General features: G+C 49.8%; 6 protein-coding genes across 6 annotated transcripts; 3 read left to right on the top strand and 3 right to left on the bottom strand.

Annotated features, from left to right (window-relative positions):
- Positions 1 to 3: 3 nt before the first annotated feature.
- T310_7302 (uncharacterized protein) lies at positions 4 to 858 on the bottom strand (the record flags this gene model as incomplete). The annotated part of the gene is made up of 1 exon (XM_013469911.1): positions 4 to 858. A coding segment is annotated over one exon (855 nt), but the record flags the coding sequence as incomplete, so codon positions are not given.
- Positions 859 to 2,863: 2,005 nt separating this feature from the next.
- On the bottom strand, positions 2,864 to 4,005 carry T310_7301 (Electron transfer flavoprotein, beta subunit; the record flags this gene model as incomplete). Its single annotated transcript, XM_013469910.1, has 3 exons — positions 2,864 to 2,946; positions 3,049 to 3,697; positions 3,952 to 4,005. 3 exons carry the CDS (start codon positions 4,003 to 4,005, stop codon positions 2,864 to 2,866), a joined length of 786 nt encoding a protein of 261 aa, XP_013325364.1.
- A 2,037-nt stretch (positions 4,006 to 6,042) lies between these two features.
- Positions 6,043 to 7,248, top strand: T310_7300 (Molecular chaperone; the record flags this gene model as incomplete). The annotated part of the gene is made up of 3 exons (XM_013469909.1): positions 6,043 to 6,190; positions 6,251 to 6,891; positions 6,952 to 7,248. The coding sequence occupies 3 exons, from the start codon at positions 6,043 to 6,045 to the stop codon at positions 7,246 to 7,248; spliced, it is 1,086 nt and encodes a 361-aa protein (XP_013325363.1).
- A 538-nt stretch (positions 7,249 to 7,786) lies between these two features.
- On the top strand, positions 7,787 to 9,733 carry T310_7299 (uncharacterized protein; the record flags this gene model as incomplete). The annotated part of the gene is made up of 4 exons (XM_013469908.1): positions 7,787 to 7,939; positions 8,006 to 8,116; positions 8,380 to 8,779; positions 8,859 to 9,733. 4 exons carry the CDS (start codon positions 7,787 to 7,789, stop codon positions 9,731 to 9,733), a joined length of 1,539 nt encoding a protein of 512 aa, XP_013325362.1.
- Positions 9,734 to 12,767: 3,034 nt separating this feature from the next.
- On the top strand, positions 12,768 to 14,886 carry T310_7298 (Carbamoyl-phosphate synthase (glutamine-hydrolyzing); the record flags this gene model as incomplete). Its single annotated transcript, XM_013469907.1, has 4 exons — positions 12,768 to 12,771; positions 12,850 to 13,187; positions 13,347 to 14,529; positions 14,606 to 14,886. 4 exons carry the CDS (start codon positions 12,768 to 12,770, stop codon positions 14,884 to 14,886), a joined length of 1,806 nt encoding a protein of 601 aa, XP_013325361.1.
- A 1,024-nt stretch (positions 14,887 to 15,910) lies between these two features.
- Positions 15,911 to 17,542, bottom strand: T310_7297 (GTP binding protein (Gtp1); the record flags this gene model as incomplete). The annotated part of the gene is made up of 9 exons (XM_013469906.1): positions 15,911 to 16,118; positions 16,172 to 16,336; positions 16,392 to 16,449; positions 16,511 to 16,656; positions 16,716 to 16,825; positions 16,881 to 17,202; positions 17,261 to 17,285; positions 17,420 to 17,448; positions 17,514 to 17,542. The coding sequence occupies 9 exons, from the start codon at positions 17,540 to 17,542 to the stop codon at positions 15,911 to 15,913; spliced, it is 1,092 nt and encodes a 363-aa protein (XP_013325360.1).
- Positions 17,543 to 17,625: the final 83 nt, after the last annotated feature.

Below are 17,625 nucleotides of genomic sequence, written 5' to 3'. Positions count from 1 at the left end.
GTCGCCCTGTGCAGCCTTGATGGTCTGCATGAGGGTTCGAATCGATGAAGGAGGATTCCTGACCTTGCCAGCCAGAATGTCCTGTGCTGATATTTTCTGTCCGTAAAACCGCTCATTCTCATCCCATCGTTCGATGATAATTGTGCCGTCCACCTGCACACCGGCATAGACCCCACGGCTTTTCAGATATGTCCAGATCGGCGCCTGTCGCATGTGTACTTCGGAGTCGAGGATTCCACCCATACCGACCGGGCCAGCCGCAACGCTGAGTTCTCCGCCAAGGGTGCAACGGAGCTTCTTGAAGCCCTCCAAGGCCTCATAGGTGTTGATTACGACGACGCAGTCATAAATATCAACACCAACCAAGAACCCTACACCCGCAGTATGGAGGAGGATGCCCGATGGTGGGCTCCATTCACCGGTTTCAGGAATTCGCGCGACCAAGATACCACTGCCGCCCGCTCCGCTGACCCAGAGACCTGTTCGCATGGTTGTGAAGATAGCGAGCCCCTTAGCCTGCTTGATCACTTCAGCGGGAATCTTCTTGAGGACTCTCTGCTTGCCCACGGGGCGGTCGATTTTTTTCTTGCCGTTAGGAACGTCATTTTCTTTCGCAGCTGCCGCCTCAGCATCGATCTTGTCGTAGAAGCCATCCTTGCAGAAGCTGCGGAGGATCCGTGCAGCTTTGTCGCTTTCCTTATCCAAAGTCATCGGCCAGAAGGCCTCCGCCCCGACACGATTCGACAGGCGGTTGACGGGCGCTCCCAGCTTATCAAGGGCCTGCCATGCTTTGTCGAATCCTTTCTTTCCCAATCCCAGTCCCTTTTTGGAGTAATCCTTCCAAGAATTCCGAGACATGATGACGGGAGAAACCCCCAATCAAGAGTGAATGGAATGGACTTGTGAAGATGAATGACGAGAACAAGATGTCGTCCCAAACTTCGGACGTACCCGTAGGAGAAGCCAGCTGCTTGCTGGTGAGAGATTGGGGAGAGAAAAAAAAAATCAAATATTCGGCTTGTGACGGAAGCAGCGACCACGCGTACGTAGGGTTTCCCGAACCGGTGTCTGGGAATGCAACCTGAGGAATGCGGACCCCGCATCAGTTCTCGATCCCCAGACGTCGCATGGGCTATGGATATGGAATGCGTTGTCTTCACAGCGACTCTGGATAAGGAAGGCTTACCCGTAGAGAACAAAGTCATGGACACCTCAGACAGTAGGGCAGCCCCGGGAGGTCTGTCGCTGGACCTTGGAGAGTACAGCCCCAGTCAGGTAAACGACCAGATGCGAGTAAGCACAAACATGGAAGGGGAATGAGAGTAATCCCTGTAGGAATTGAATTGGGTCGAGCTGTGGTTATGGACTGGAGCTGATCCAGGGACAGCAGGCCATAGCCAGAGAACAGCAGCGGTTCAGCCATCTGGGGCAGGGTTTTATTAGCTGCGCCCTGAAGGGCACGATATTATTAAAAGACTTCTGCACGGCTTGGCCGGAAGGGCTGAGCAGCAGCCGCAGGAGACTCCGCGTGGCGCCGCAGGCTGACAAAGGGACGAGTCTGGGCTTGTTGAGTCAGTCAGATGCTGGACGGACGACGATGTCATCGCCTGCGGAGTGGCTGACGTAGGACGGGCCTCGATACGCCATCAGTCGACGGGGCGAAGCCGACGATCCGATCGACGGCGGATGACAGTTCACAGATCCATGGCTCGGCTGATGACGAACGACCTGGCTTTCCACCCGATCCTTCCAGACCGGATGCTGTATCCACATTAAGATCCTGAATGCTTATTCTCATATACTTTGTCCCACCAATCCTCGACCAACTCCACGGGCTGGTAGGAGACGGTTTGGGATTCATTATAATTTCAGGATGCGTCTACGATCGACAGTGTTTCCTTTCTCACATTCTAACCAGGCTAGCTATGGACTAAATCAGAATTTGTGACACCTCATCCTGGTAATCCTGGTAAAGTTTAGCCATCAACAACCAGAGCGCGAAGTCTCTCCAGACGGAGGAGGAGCAGTATTAGGTTGTTAGCGCGCATCTCCTCTCATACTACGAGGTATACGGTCAGAAGTCTGGTATACAATAGAAAGCTGGAAGCTCTCTGCAGTCTGCCCCTCCGCTGCCCTAATTAGTCAGAGTCTTTGTGGAGAGTGACACTTTCAGGGTCGATCAGAACGTCTTTCGACAATACATTCGACCAGAAGTCGCTGTTTGGAAGAAAGAAAGAAAGAAAGAAAGAAAAGGCAACAGAAAAGGAAAAGATGTGGGCACTGATCGATGCGGGAGGACATTGACTTGCATACACTAGGGAAGGAGCATGGCGACTAGCATGGCTAGTTCAGTGCCTAAGGATTTGCTTTCTCCAGTCCGTAGCGCCTCATCTCCATACAAATTTCTTTTCAATTATATTCTGACAGGCAATAACTGTTGTCGCTTAATGAAGTCGATGACTCAGGTCTCAAAAAATCTCTAATCGAATGTTGCCCAGTGGGGTTGAAAAGTGTCGAGATATCCTAGTTCAGTACACTTGACGGAAATAGTTCAGCGTATACAAGCGGGATCTTCTCGAGTGGATTAACAAAGTGGACCGTGATCTACTGGAGGTCTTCCTATCCTCCCCGGGATAATCTCAAAAGCAGTCAGACGGGTCGAACAAAATTTGTCGGCATCCATGAACGACACCATTGTCTAGAACATCCAGAGTCCATTTATCATCGAAAATATAGAAACATGTGTTTTCGTACATTATAGAAGAATTGTCCACATAAGCAAAGACTGCAGGCTTCTCGTCTCTTTTCACGCCCTCGTGCGCTGTTGAGAGATTGACGGATTAATACAAGAAGCTAAGACGAATCATAGAGCGCCAAGTTCCTTCAGCTTCGAGATCATGCCGTCGACATCCTCGACCTTGCCTCCGCCTTGTCGTGGCGGCGGTTCTGTTCAAATACGGCGTTAGTGACTTCGTGCGTTCAATGTTAAGAGCGATGGAAGAGGAATGGGCCCAACAAGTATGGTAGGGCCAGAAAGACACCACATACCAGTAACCTTCAACGTCTTGAGCCGTCTCTTGTCCTCCACACCAAAGTCCGCCAGCGTCTTCTTCTCCAGCGGCTTCTTCTTCGCCTTCATGATATTGGGCAGACTGGCATAGCGCGGCTCGTTGAGTCGCAGATCCGTCGTGATGACAATAGGCAGCTTCGCCCTGAGCGTCTCGACACCACCATCCACTTCGCGAGTCACCTCCACCGTGCCGCTCTCATCCTTGACATCGACTTTGCTCGCCTGCGTCGCCTGCGACCAGCCCAACAGACCCGCAAGCATCTGGCCCGTCTGGCCTTGGTCGCCGTCAATAGCCTGCTTCCCGAGCAAGACCATGTTGATGTTCTCCTTCTCCACGACACCCTTGAGCAACTTCGCGATCGTCAATGGCTCTGGCCCACCGTCGCCAGACTCGGGGACCTCCACATGCAGCGCCCGGTCGGCGCCCATGGCCATGGCGGTACGGAGGGTGTCAGCGCATTTGGGACCGCCGGCAGAAAGCGCTAGGATATCGTCCACCTTGAGCGGTCCCTTGCGCTCCCGGAGGCGGACAGCCTCCTCGACAGAGAGCTCGTCGAATGGGTTGAGGGAATGTTTGACTCCGGCAGTCTCGACGCCTGTCTGGGTCTTGTTGATCCGGGGTTTTATCTGTAGAATATGATCAACGCAGGAGGGTGTGTCAGCTCTTAGTGCCCAGTCACATGCCGAAAAAGCGTCTAGGAACGCGACTCAAAGTTGAAGCAAGGATCGTAGCAGGAGGGAAATGGGAAGTAGCAAAGCTGTATAGTAACCATCACTCCGGTATTTCCAGCCTCGTCAAGTCATTGACCGTAGCAAACAGGTTATCCCGGGAGGAAAACGCAAGTCAGGTGTCGTGAGGATCCAGGTGGAATCGGACTCACCGCATAGTCAATCACCCTCTTGACGGGCACCAGAATCCGCAAGCCGCTTGCCATTGTTATGAAATAGGGTCCCAAAAACACACCAATGCCCACATACAACGACAGGAGTGTTTGTATCAGGACCCGGTGCAGAAGCGCGATTGTTGCAGCAGGTCGTTCGTATATCCTTAGGCGGGCCGATCCTCGGCGTTGAATTGGCGCGGGGAGCTTCTATGCCTCGCCGGAGTGCGATAACCGAGGCGCCGAGTCTACCCGCCCGCGGTGTACGGTCACCTAGATCTATCCAACGATATACGATACGGAGTAATGAACGCAAGAATCGTATGAAAAACACCGGTCTCCGCTGTTCTTAGGGATTACCGTGACCTGTTGGTTATATGACTTTTCTACACTGCGCCAAATCTCGTCTCATTGAGGACATCAAATCCAAGGGTGGGGGTATCACTCCGTTTACATTAGGTACTGTACGTCTATACTTTACATAACCCATTCTTCCAATACAATACGATAATGCTTTATTACAGATTCGGTGAAATTTTTTGTTTGTGGTTAGGAAGAATATGAAGAGCTACTGTGCTCTTCAAAGATAAATCCGGTGGAACACACTCCGTATTCGGTTAGTAGAGCTGGCATGGGAGTGCGTGCTGCGGAGGCCACTGCAGTGGACGTTGCTGTCGTTTATGCTGATAACAGTGGTGATGAAGCTCGGATGTTGTCGCTGTAGAGAAGCCCTTGACACGGAATCATGGCGTTCAACCCTGTAGCAGGTCGATAACCCTTATATCCAGGATTGTTGGCGTAACTTTGGTTGTTGCCATAACCGTCTACTTGTTCCAGATAGCAAGAGTTTTATTCCTAATCCATAAAGTCAGCAGTTACGTGTCGCTGGAAGTTATTTCCTATCATTTCTCTACAAAGGAAGTTGAGAAGTAGTTTCTACGGAGAAACAATCGATTACTCATTCGTCCTTTACACATGCCTTGACCTTGGCCAACTCTACTGGACTACTGGAATACTTGAACAGCGACACTGGATCAATGGAATTGCCTCACATTCAACCTTCATCTGACCTTAACACTGATTGAGTCTTTATCATGCTGGAGTGTACCGTATTAGCGTGGCTGTGCATGAATAACCTGATTAGCTCTTACTAGGTACCTAGATAGAATCTACCATATGGAAAGAGAGCGATCACTTCAATTCGAAAGATTTTTTTTGAAAATGAAAAGAAAATTCCTTCCATTACCACTTCAGGCAAAACATATGGATGATAATAGGCTACCGATGTAGCTTCTTGCGATATGCTTCAATAGCGTCTCTCAGATTGGGACCATGTACTGTGAAAGCTGTTTTATGCTGATAACCACACTTTCATAATGCGCCTTAGGCAAATACATTATCACTCCATGATCTTGGATCGGCTCCATAATTTTTTACGATGTCCATAATTAGTAACAGTGAAGCCGGCTGAGCGGGGAAGATATCCAGACTGGTCAAAGCGTCACCAATGATCCAATACGTCACCCCGCCATCGACCTGCACATGGAGAAACCACAACCCATCGCTGTCAAACAAGACGACAGGCGTATCCCGACACGGTTTCTAAAGAACTTCCTGTAACTTCTCCCATGCATATGCAAACTAATGTAGCGATCAATTTCATCTTGTCACATAGGCTCCCATCGTTTTGAGGCCCCCCAGCCATAGAACCTTCTAGAAGCTTCTACAGATGTCACGGTCACAGCCTCCTCAACTGGCCTCTCACGTCACCACCACCGGACGCGGCAGTCATATCCACCCGCATTCAAGAACTGCACATACCCACCCTCCGTCGCAAGAAGTCTTTCCTTAGCCTCTTTTGTCTTGTTCTTTACTGTTCATCTTGTTCCCTGCCAATCACAGACCGGGAATCTTCTACGTCATTCGAGATAAGTGACGCTTCGGGCCTAACTGTCACGAGCCTCACTGGCAGTGACGCTCTTAAGTCGGCGCTGTCCTTTTGTGATTGGATTCCATACTTCTTTTCCAATTCATCCTCTCTCTGGTATACACATCCAGGACCTTCATTCTCACACAGTTTAGTCCAGCAATATGGTTGCAGAAACAAAGCTCTACGACTCCTTGGGCATCAAGCCTGATGCCTCCCAAGATGACATCAAGAGGGCTTACAAAAAAGCCGCTTTGAGATGGCATCCTGACAAGAACAAGGATAACCCCAAAGCTGCAGAGAAGTTCAAAGGTATGTCCACTCCTGAAGATGATTTACCTGAAATGAAAGCACAGTGCTAACGACATGCAGAGGTTTCTCAGGCTTACGAAGTCCTTTCGGATCCCGAAAAACGCAAAATCTATGATCAATTCGGTCTCGACTATCTCATGCGAGGCGGCCCTCCGCCATCTGGCGGTGCCGGCGGCCCATCCTTCGAAGGTGGCATGCCTGGTGGGTTCGCATTTGGAGGGATGCCTGGTGGAGGCACTCGCACGTTCCACTTCACCACTGGACCGGGAGGTGGTGGCTTCCGCTTCAGCAGCGCGGATGATATCTTCAGAAACTTCGTCAAGTCCGCTGGTGGCATGGGGTTAGACGACGACGACATTTTCTCGATGTTGGGAGGTGGACTCGGCGGTGGTGGTGCACGAACCTCCTTCAAGACGTCGTCTTCTGGGGGCGGCTTCAACCAGCGCCGTGCTCCAACGCCAGAGCCTACTGTTGTGGAAAAGGAATTGCCTCTTACGCTCGAAGAGATCTTCTATGGAACGACGAAGAAAGTGGTTACTAAGAGCAAGACATTCGATCCAAGCGGCAAGCGCAGCGTACAGGAAGTGACCCTCGAAGCCAACATCAAGCCTGGTTTGAGAGCTGGCTCCAAGATCAAGTACAAGGGCGTCGGTGATCAAGAAGAGGGTGGCAGACAGGATGTACACTTGATTGTTACAGAGGTAAGTACAGATCCAAGCTCAAAGGTCTCAGAAAGAACATCAAGCTAACTATTTCAACAGAAAGAACATCCGACTTTCAAGCGCAGTGGCGACAATCTCATCACGACAGTGGAACTCAGTCTCAAAGAAGCGCTCACTGGCTGGGATCGCATTGTCAAGACCATCGACGGCAAGTCCATCCGCATATCCAAGCCAGGACCTACTCAGCCTGGCCATGAGGAGCGCTATCCGGGCTTGGGCATGGTCATCTCGAAGAAGCCCTCGGAACGAGGAGACCTTATAGTAAAGGTCAACGTGAAGTTCCCTACGAGCTTGAATTCTTCCCAGAAGGAATTGTTGAAGGAGATCTTGCCATGACCACAGTGATATACAGTGACGTCCTTGATGATCCATTTCTGTTTGCATGAATCGGCGTTCGGGATGGGATTTCTTCGGAGTTTTCTGTTTTGAGAATTCGGTTTTTGTTATTTCTCTTCTTCTTTTCTTACGGGTGGTATTTATTTTTCCGTAATGTTTCTAGACTTACGTTTCGATGTGTTTAAGCGGTGAATCAAAAGTTAATATCGAAATTTCTTCGACTAATATTTATTGTAGTGATGTAGTAATAAAATTGGATTTCAATATGATTTATAATTCCTGAGTGCCTATATCAGGAACATACATTCTATCTGAAGAACATATTTTACATAGTTCTCAAGGCGATATTGACGAGAAGCCTGAGTATTAACCCGTAGCATCACATGGAATCTATCCAAGTTCGCAGGTAGAGTCGCAGACTGCCGCAACGTAAGCCAAGCCTATTTCGGCGATCGCCAGAGTTCCCCGGACTCCAAGCTTCGGAGCTCCAAAAGCAGTGGACTTTCCGGGAGAGCAATCTGACACGACTCGCACAAAGATGAGAAGACGAATCACTTACATCTACGGGGCAGAGTCGCCCTTTGATCCGGATCAGCAGGCCCGAGTCAGCAATGATGCCTTGTCGATAAGAGGGTTGAATGCCGCGAAGGAAGAACGGCTCACATTCGGATTCGATGAGTTCCCTAGCGAGGTAAGTAATTACGTACCCAATCTGGGTTCTCTCATAATTTTTTTTGTTTGTTCAATTGCTGATTAGTTAGGTAAAAGCTTTGGCAAGTTCTCAAGAATTGTCATGAACTCCATGTCCGATGGGCGACTGAGCGGCCGTACGATGCTCTCGCGCCGTTCTCCAGCCGAGTATCTCCCGGTCTGCATGTCTTCTATACTCCGGTAGCAGCGAAACGAACGACGTACGTGTGAATGAATGAAATACTCATGTTTATTATTTTTTTCCCGGCTACCGCTTACAATAGTTGGCATTGGCAGAGAGCGTCTGTGTCCGTTGCTTAAGAAGATCTTTGACGAAGATCTCAAATGCTTGTTACCAGAGGTAATATTCCGCGAGTCGAAAGCGAATGATTTCTTATTACAAGGCCCTTTTTTTTTCGAGCTGACTTGAGCTTTCGTCAGATTTCATTCACGACTTCTCCGATTCTCTCCCAACGATTCGCCTCGACATCGGCTCTTCAGTTCCACAGTCTTCTTCCCTCCTTGGCCGACTTGGTCACCTATATCCAGCAGGTGATCTGCAACCCCAACGACACAGATTGCCAGAGCCATGCCTCGTCTCTCCTCTCTGCCGATTCAGTCGACATCGACTACGACAGCATCTCCCATTCGCTTACCTTCTCCGGGTTCTGGTCCAAGCCGCCTGAGGGCCAGGATGGATGGACAGAAGACATCAGAAAGCACAACAAAGGGACAAATGAGAAGGTCGAAGTGGGACTGCTGGCTGCCCAGAAGGCCGTAGAACCGGAGGAGCTTTCGATGGGGGGCTTTCTGACTGTGATAGGGGAGGACAAGAAGCTCAGTAAGTTGACTCCTGCTGACAAGTTTTTTTTTCTTTCGTGCAATGGGATCTTTTTCTGACTACTCTTTCTTTGCCAAAGAACCTACTCTATTCTCTTTTCCGTCTCGACACCACCCCCTTCCAGAGGATGCCTCATATACGGCATCATTTGAGTCCCCAACAGGATTGCATCCTACGCTGAAAATCTCAATGCCCCGGCGGGCTCTTCTGACTCGCCCGCCTGCTCCTCCAGATGCCACATGTGCTCTCCATACCTACCTGACTCTCCCTTCAACCGTCTTCGCCGACAAGTACCAGCTCTCGACCACTGACTCATTATTCCTCAACTCGCACCATCTCGTCGCTCTTCGGAGCGTTTCTGGGGAGACAGATCTCGAAGCCCCTGACTGGGTCGTCCCACGCTGGGGCTCGAACCTGCTTCTCGAACTGGCGACTCCAGAGAGTGCTGCGGGCGGAGAAGACTGGAACGTCACCATCCCCCTGCATCTGCGCTACCTGGAACCCTCCGAGACCGGGTATCGCTCCACATCCGTACCGTGGCCGGTCGTGTTCTGGGCCTGCACCGCCGAAGACGGCACAAAGATGGGCGTCAATCCATTCGACCGGGTGAACCTGGGCTGGGATGGGCTTTTTGGTCCTCGCACCATGTTCTTCCAGCTTCATCCATCCGCGGCAGCAGCATCATCCAGCGAGGCTCCTGCTGCTCCTGCTGCTGTGTCCCCCCAGTCGCGGTTAGTTGAAGACATTCAAGTCCCCGTGCTTCAGACGTCTCTTGAGGAAGGAGCCAGTGGTAGTCGAGTGCGACAGATCGAGCTAGGTACGGTGGTTGTCATCGTGCTAGGGTTCGTCTGGGTTCTCTGGAAGTTGGGTCTCGTTGTTCGATCGTCTGGGATTGGTAGTGGGCGACGACAACGAAAACAACCTGCTCGCAGGCAGGATAAGAAAGATGAATGAAATAGACACGCTCACATGTACGTACACACAGAGAGTGGTGATAATGGATAAGAACCTGGGAGAGAGAAGATGATCATCATGAAAGACTTGTTTCGATGGATGGATGAATGGATGAATGGCTTTGTTTACACTCACGAGTATGACCCTTGTACAGAACATATATACCTCATATACGCGACCGTTGCGTTGGGAGTATGGTTATATGGTCGTTGTCTCGAATCTCGATACCTTGATACCTTTTTTAATCTATCGAACCGTATCTTCCTTCTTGTGATGCGATAGACGAACGAACGAGCGAGCGAACGATGCTACCACGCTTCCCATATCATTTCGGTTATTTTTTTTCTTCTCCACGCCCCTCGAACATGCGAGAGATAGTGATGAAAAAAAAAAGGTGAAATCCCAAGTCAGTGATGGCCGCTATGCCATGCACAAAACCCGGTGGAAAGAGAAAAGGTTTCAAAAGTTCCTACTCAATCAATCCTGTCTAGCAGAGAAAAAAAAAGAACCACTTGTCAGGGTAGTGGAACTTGGTTTTCAAAGCAAGAAAGGGAGAGAAAGAGTGAAAGACAATGGAGTCCGAGTTTGAGGCCCGAACGACCAGTAAACCAAGGTGTGATTGACGGCTATGTCGATCAACCAAATTGGTATGAAAAGAAGAAGAAGAGGTTCCAAAAATTGGTCGGTTAGCAGGCATCGATCCCGCGATGACTCGAGCTGAGAGAGCCCACACCCCCAACCCCCTACTCGAGGCCCAGCCGGTACCGTGTACCAAGAGCAGGTAAAAAAAAGAAAAACAAAAACAAAAACAAAAACAAATACTGTTCGAGTCCGAAGACAGGAAGCAGCGTAAAAGGTTCCAAAAATGGCGACTACTGGCCTGCAAGTGTTCGACCGGACCTAGCTACCGAAGTAACTAGCGGGATCCAAACAGGTGAGCCGACCGTCTGAGGCCCAGCCGATACCGTGTACCTCAGGCAAAACGAGAACAAGAAAGAAAGAGAAAAGAAAACGGGAAATGAGGCCCAGCCGATACCGTGTACCTCAGGGGCAGGTGGAGGAGAGGGGAGTACAAGACGTGCTTGAGGCCCAGCCGGTACCGTGTACCTCTACAGGAGCGAGGCGAAGGGGGTACAGGAGGGAGAAAGTACAGGAAAGAGAAAGTACAGGAGGGCAAGTACAGGAGGGAGAAGAAAGTACAAGAGAAAAGAAAGTACAAGAGAAGAAAGTTCAGGACGCTGAAGCAGACAGGAGGATGAGAAAAGAAAAAGAAAAGTGTTGGGTCCAAAGAATGTTCAGTGAACGTGTCTAACAACGGCGAACCGGAGAGACAGGACACTGGGCCCAGGTTGCAGAGCAAAGTGAGCGCTTGGAGGGAAGAAAGGAAGAAAGAAAAGAAAGGCAGAGGGAGGGTGAGGACGAGGTATTTATACCCTGGAGATGAGATGGCGCTAGCCTAAGCGAGTCTCTCTTAATTTTCCCTTTTGGGCGAGTCCTGGAGTGCTGAGTGAATGCCATTGGCCTCTGTTTTGCTCTGTTTGGCATTCACTGACGCGTTGTTGTGGGCAGAAGTGGCTGGTCGTGGTGGTGACTGGACGTGTTGTTGTCGTGTCGGGTTGTTGATATCAGGATCGAGCCCAGTGAATGCGACGGCAGTCCCCGGATGCGCTTGGAATCAAGAAAAGAGATGATCTTCCTACGTGATTATCTAGCTGCGAGGAGGATACGGTTGATATCGGTGGATCTAGATGATACTATAGGCTGTCTGCATACAGATTCGAGTGTTTTGTAGATGATTTCAAGCTTATATCCTGTGTAAACGGTCCCAGGAGGTACTCGAAGTCTTTCTCTGGAGAAATTCTGGTTCTATTAGATGCTTCCTGCCAGGAAGTTGGCGTCAAGGTCGATACCACCGGAGATTGCTGTTTGATATTCTCGGTTTCCCAGCCTAATGACAGCCATTGGATGAAGCCATTTTCCTGGTGAGAGGGCTATTCGGTGTAGGAAAAGATTCCTTGCAGAGTGGCTTTTGTGAGCATTATTTACAGGATCATGGTACGTCATATAGGATAAATTAGAGGGTTCCTACGAGAATTCTCCTGCCAGATTGACCCTCTACTATAAAAGGCAACATTCGTCAGATTCTGGCTCCATAAAAAGTAAGGGAATGAGAGACAGAATGCTTTGAAGTACTCTGAGAATAATTTCTCAGGACAAAGAGACTGCTTGGTAAAGATACTGGTTCCATTGCCTGTTCTGATGGTATCACAGACAACAGAACCCTTCCTCGCAGGACGTCGATGCCGGAGAACTTTATATTTGACGCTCTAATTCTAGATTTCCTTGTATTTTCAAGTGAGATCTTACTCTGAAAGGTGTTTGCTTTTTTTTTCTTACTTAGATAGTTGTGTTCACGCCATTTCATATCCAAAGGCTGAATATATATACGTTGTCTGTCTGTGTAGAAAATGATCTCAGACTTGAGGACTCGGTTTTCAAATCCACATCGATCGCCATTACTGAACTTAAATAAGCACACAGAGAATGAAGGAGCAAGAATAAGAAAGGAGCAATTAAAAAAGCAGGCTTCTTACGAACGTCATCGGGATAGGAGATCTAATTCGAATCTTAGGGCACGATAGATAAGGAAATTCGAAGATAAGAGCGAAGAAAGGTAGTTAGCTTCATGCCAAGAACGCATCTTATTCAATTTTATTTCTAATTTGGCCCTCACAACGGGAATATTGTGCGAACACCAGAAGCATACGATCCGTGGATGCTGAATGTAAAATCTCATCACGCCATCCAGCTGTTGACCTGATGATGATTTCAATACTCGCCCCAGGAATAGTATCACCCAATAGAGAGACTACTCCGTTGTCAAAAGATGTCTAACCAGGGATGACTGATGAGGCTCTTTGGTAGCAGTTCGATTAAGGTGGCGGCAACAGAGGCTAATTAGGCTACCTATCAAAGAATGAAAATTAGCGAGAATGGTGCTTTCGAGGCAAAGGTCTTTTTACAGCAACTCACTATGAGTCAGAAGAACAGCCAGCTCTTCGGCGTATCGGAGCAACGAGCAAAAGCTGATCGGATCTGACTAGCGGGCTAATGAGATTTGTCTGTTCCTGATAACGCGTCGTTCGTCCAGCAGAAATCGGAGAGATCGGGCCCGCTGCACGGAAATCCGGAGGACGTGATTGGCCCAACACCGCCGGGCGACGCCAGAGCGGTGAGCGGCGGTCCGCTGCCGGAGCGCGCAGAAAAACCCTTTTCCACCGCTCCCTCTCCTCTTCTTCCTTCGCTCGCCCAGTCTCCATCTTATCGACTCGTTGTCTCTCAGTTACACCAGCCGCGTATCTTTGACCCTCCGCTTCTTCTGCTTGCAATTGAGCCCCGAGAGGCACTAGCAACCGCGCTTATGCGTGTTATCGTCTCGATCTTCACCTCCCAGGTAAGCCGAAAATCGCCTCGCGTCTCGTGCCCACTCTCGCACACTCAAGCCAGAGCAAAAATGCTGACTTGTCTTCTTGCAGGACTACATCTCGGGTATGGCTGGACAGAAGAACTGTTCCTCGGCCCCTTCTGCTGTGCAGGACTAACATCCTGGTAGATCACCTCTGGAAAGCCTCCATTAACTGAGTCGTCCTCGACCACAAGCGGAACTGTCATTCTCTCTTCCCCAAACACAGTCATCATGTTTGCTCGACTTGTCAGGACGACTCCTGTCAGGGCCACCCCGCTGGCCTCTGTGAAGGCTAACCTGCCCAAGGCTCGTGTCTTGGCCACTGTCGACCGGGCTGGTGCGAAGAGATTCGAACCGGCGACTTTCACGATCCGAGATGGTCCTGTCTTCCATGGCAAGTCCTTTGGTGCCAACAAAAACATCTCTGGTGAAGCCGTTTTCACCACTTCTCTGGTCGGATACCCAGAGTCCCTGACCGACCCTTCCTACCGCGGCCAGATTCTGGTCTTCACCCAGCCGCTGATTGGCAACTACGGCGTTCCGTCTGCGGAGAGGGACGCCAACGGACTGCTCAAATACTTTGAGTCCCCCAATCTCCAGGCTGCCGGTGTCGTCGTTGCCGATGTTGCAGAGCAGTACAGTCACTGGACGGCCGTCGAGAGTCTGGGAGAGTGGTGTGCCCGCGAGGGCGTTCCCGCGATCTCAGGCGTCGACACCCGTGCCATTGTGACCTACCTCCGTGAGCAGGGTTCCTCCCTGGCTCGTATCACCGTAGGTGAGGAGTATGATGCGGACGAGGATGAGGCCTACATCGACCCGGAACAGATCCACCTGGTCCGCCAGGTCAGCACCAAGGCGCCCTTCCATGTCAGTGCCGCAAACCCTGAGTGTCACGTCGCCCTCATCGACTGCGGTGTCAAGGAGAACATCCTCCGCAGTCTGGTTGGCCGTGGGGCTAGCATCACGGTGTTCCCGTTCGACTACCCGATCCACAAGGTTGCCCACCACTTCGATGGTGTCTTCATCTCCAACGGCCCCGGTGATCCTACTCACTGCCAGGAGACCGTCTACCATCTGCGAAAGTTGATGGAGACCTCTCAGGTGCCGATCATGGGTATCTGTCTGGGACACCAGCTGCTCGCTCTAGCGGCGGGCGCCCGGACCGTCAAGCTTAAGTACGGAAACCGGGCGCACAACATTCCGGCCCTGGACCTGACTACCGGCCGTTGTCACATCACCAGCCAGAACCATGGCTATGCGGTTGATGCGTCGACGCTTCCAAGCGACTGGAAGCCGTACTTTATAAACTTGAATGACTCCAGCAATGAAGGTGAGTTTCGATAATCTTAATTCACCTTTCATCGCATCGTTCATAGTTGGATTGCGTACTAAAAGCAACTTTACAGGCATGATCCACAAGTCTCGCCCGATCTTCAGCACGCAATTCCACCCGGAGGCGAAGGGAGGCCCCCTGGACTCATCCTACCTGTTCGATATCTACATCGACAGCGTGATCAAGTACAAGAACAACCAGGCCATCTTCCACCCGATGCGGGACAGCCGCCCCAGCCCGCTGCTGGTCGACCTCCTCCCGAAGGAACGGGTTGGAGTGAGTCCTACGAATGGAATGAGCAATGCGGGTTCCGGTGCCAGTGCCGGTGCCGGTGCTGCTACGGCAACTGCATGAATGGGTTCGAGTTTAGGTCTGCGTCTGGAGTCATGGATTTGTTTTCTTGCTGGGTCATTATGATGTTATATAGCAGAAATTCCGTTCACAAATTCAAAATATTTACTCTATGAACAATCGGTCGCATTTTCCCAGCCATAACTGGGGTCTAAATGTAAATCACATTCAACAGAAGTTGTCAATATATCCTCGCTCTGCAGAGTGTAACGGTGATGAGAAAAATAGAAGAACAGTACGTACTAGGAGATAAGACGATCTGCCTCATTACCATTTTAGGACAAACTGCGATAAGACAAAAAAAATGCAGGGACTCGACTCTGTGCAACAGCGGCCTTATCTGCCACTATTCATATCTCCATAGTCTTGTTGCACGGTTACACTGCTTGCTTGTTCTGATTTCTGAGTGAATAATATCTATCTGATAAGTGATAAGGATCTCATTGGTAGAGATCGAAATGTGTACAAATGTGTACTGCTGTACTACTTACTGTGCAGATTGATTGCTTGATTGCAAGCATGTGAAAATGATGTTGAGCTAAGCCTCATAGATAGCTATTACCTATTTTGTGTCTTCGTCGAAGTATTGGAATTGGTGTACTGCTGCGGTAGTCATCTAAGATGTGCCGTATCAGTCGTGCTCATGAGTTCCTATAGGTACTGACCGGCTGTCAGAGATATCTCGACGTGAATTAATAGGATGGTATGAAAGAAAAACAATTTTTTTAAAGACTTACGTGTTTCCATGATGCCTTCTTCCTTACTGTCGTATAATAATAACCTTGATTGGATTCAATATCAGACTTGGTCATGACTTTATTTTATTTATATTTTATTTATACGTAGACCAGAAAACCCACTGTCTGACGAGGTCGAGGTCCATTCTTTCCGGAAGTTCATCACACAGATTCAGAGCAGTTAGTTTAGGTATGCTTCTTCTTTACTTCTCTACCGGCAGAAGATACGAAGATAGGACACACACACACAAAAAAAAAGGCCCGAGCACTCCCGTAAGGCCTTATTATAGTTATTTCGCAACAATGGACACCACGTCCTCGTCTGCTACAACATGATTAAGTCCAACCCGCTGCGGGACATGTCTGGCACTGGCCCCCCACACCAAGGCATACTTGAACGTCTCCTTCAACGACCGGTGGATCTGATCGCAGACATCCTCGATCGTCGAGTTACTTCGTACGATCAGCGCCTCGTTGAAATCGGGATCTTCACCCTTTCTGTATTGAAGCGTCAGTAGAGTCGATAGACAATGTGGTATTAGAGGGCGTACCGTTTCGTGTATATCCGAATCAGGCGCAGCTCCTGCCAGATTCTGTCTACCACGTCCTGCACGCCCAGGTCCAGCTCGCAGCTCATCACGGCTGTATGCGGCTCCCGCGCAAGCTTGTCGAGGAAGTCCACGCTCACGCTGTCTATCTTGTTGTACACGTAAAGGCTGCACACGTTTTAGTGGCAATTATTTCTCATCGTCATTCTTGGGCGCTACTCACCATCTGATATATTTTCTGTGATCTTTCATAATCACGTCAATCAAATCATCAACCGTTGCTGTTCGAAACTGCATTAGCAAAGCAGATTTGTTACTACGGACCGGATGACCCTCGCTCACCATTTTCATCTCGCACTAGAACCTCGCAGTTGAGGAGCTTGTAGTCTCGCAAAATGTTCGAGATCATCTTTTCGTCCAGATTCTTAGGCGGCGTCTGGAAGGTAATCTTCATTCCGCCAGCCTTCTTCGGTTTCAAATAAATATTGCTGTGCGCTGTCAGCCACTGATCTGGCGAACCCGCCGAAGGAGATCGAGATCAACTTACGGAGGCTCTTTGTTCAATCGGATTCCCACAGCTTCTAACTCTGCCTCGAGGAGAGCGCGCTGTTCAGCACGTTTTGTGGCATCAAGCACCATCAGGATCAAATCACTCGTCTGTTGATCGCAGTTAGATGACGCCATCACGATGCCATCGAAGACTGATGCTTACCTTGGCAGCTGAGATGACTTGTCTCCCTCGACCCTTGCCTTCGGCAGCCCCCTCGATAATACCGGGGAGATCAAGGATCTGGATCTCTGCACCGCCATACTCCAGGACGCCCGGAATGGCCGTCAGCGTGGTGAAAGCGTACGAGGCAACCTCGCTCTTCGTCTTGGTGATCTTGGACAAGAACGTCGACTTTCCGACTGACGGAAAGCCGACCAGAGCGACACGTGCATCACCACTCTTTGAGACATCAAATCCTGTCCCGCCGCCCGAGCTTGAGCCAGGGGTAGGTTCAAGGAGCTGTGCTCTTAATCTGGCAAGTTTCCTATAAAAAGGCTTTTAGCAACGGAGCTTTGGATTAGGACTTTCAGATCATGTCTCACCCTTTGAGAAGACCCAGATGATACTCTGCATAGAGTAAGTAAAACTGCTGGATGTTAATACTGGAATATGGTCTTCCCCACCTGTGGCCTTATTCTCTGTTCTGAAATGTTAGCAGCTGCGGGGTTGATTAGAGTTGGAAAAAAAAAGGAAACACTTACTCTGCGTCCTGCGCATCTCATCTTCGATCCTGTAGAGAAGAATAACGCGTCAGAAGGTGCCAACATGATCAGCAAACACGGAAACCTCACTCACTCTTTGATCTTTTCCGTGATGTTCACCATTTTGACGATTCTGACGAGGATCCCCCACCCCACAGTCTTGTTTCAACAATCTGCCTCAGGGAAAGTGAACAAATGACTTAAAG

This window comes from Rasamsonia emersonii (assembly GCF_000968595.1).
Source record: "Rasamsonia emersonii CBS 393.64 chromosome Unknown ctg1118621760526, whole genome shotgun sequence".
Classification (NCBI taxonomy): Eukaryota; Fungi; Ascomycota; class Eurotiomycetes; order Eurotiales; family Trichocomaceae; genus Rasamsonia; species Rasamsonia emersonii.
Note: the sequence above shows the minus strand (reverse complement) of the source record. Positions and strands in the feature narration are given on the sequence as shown.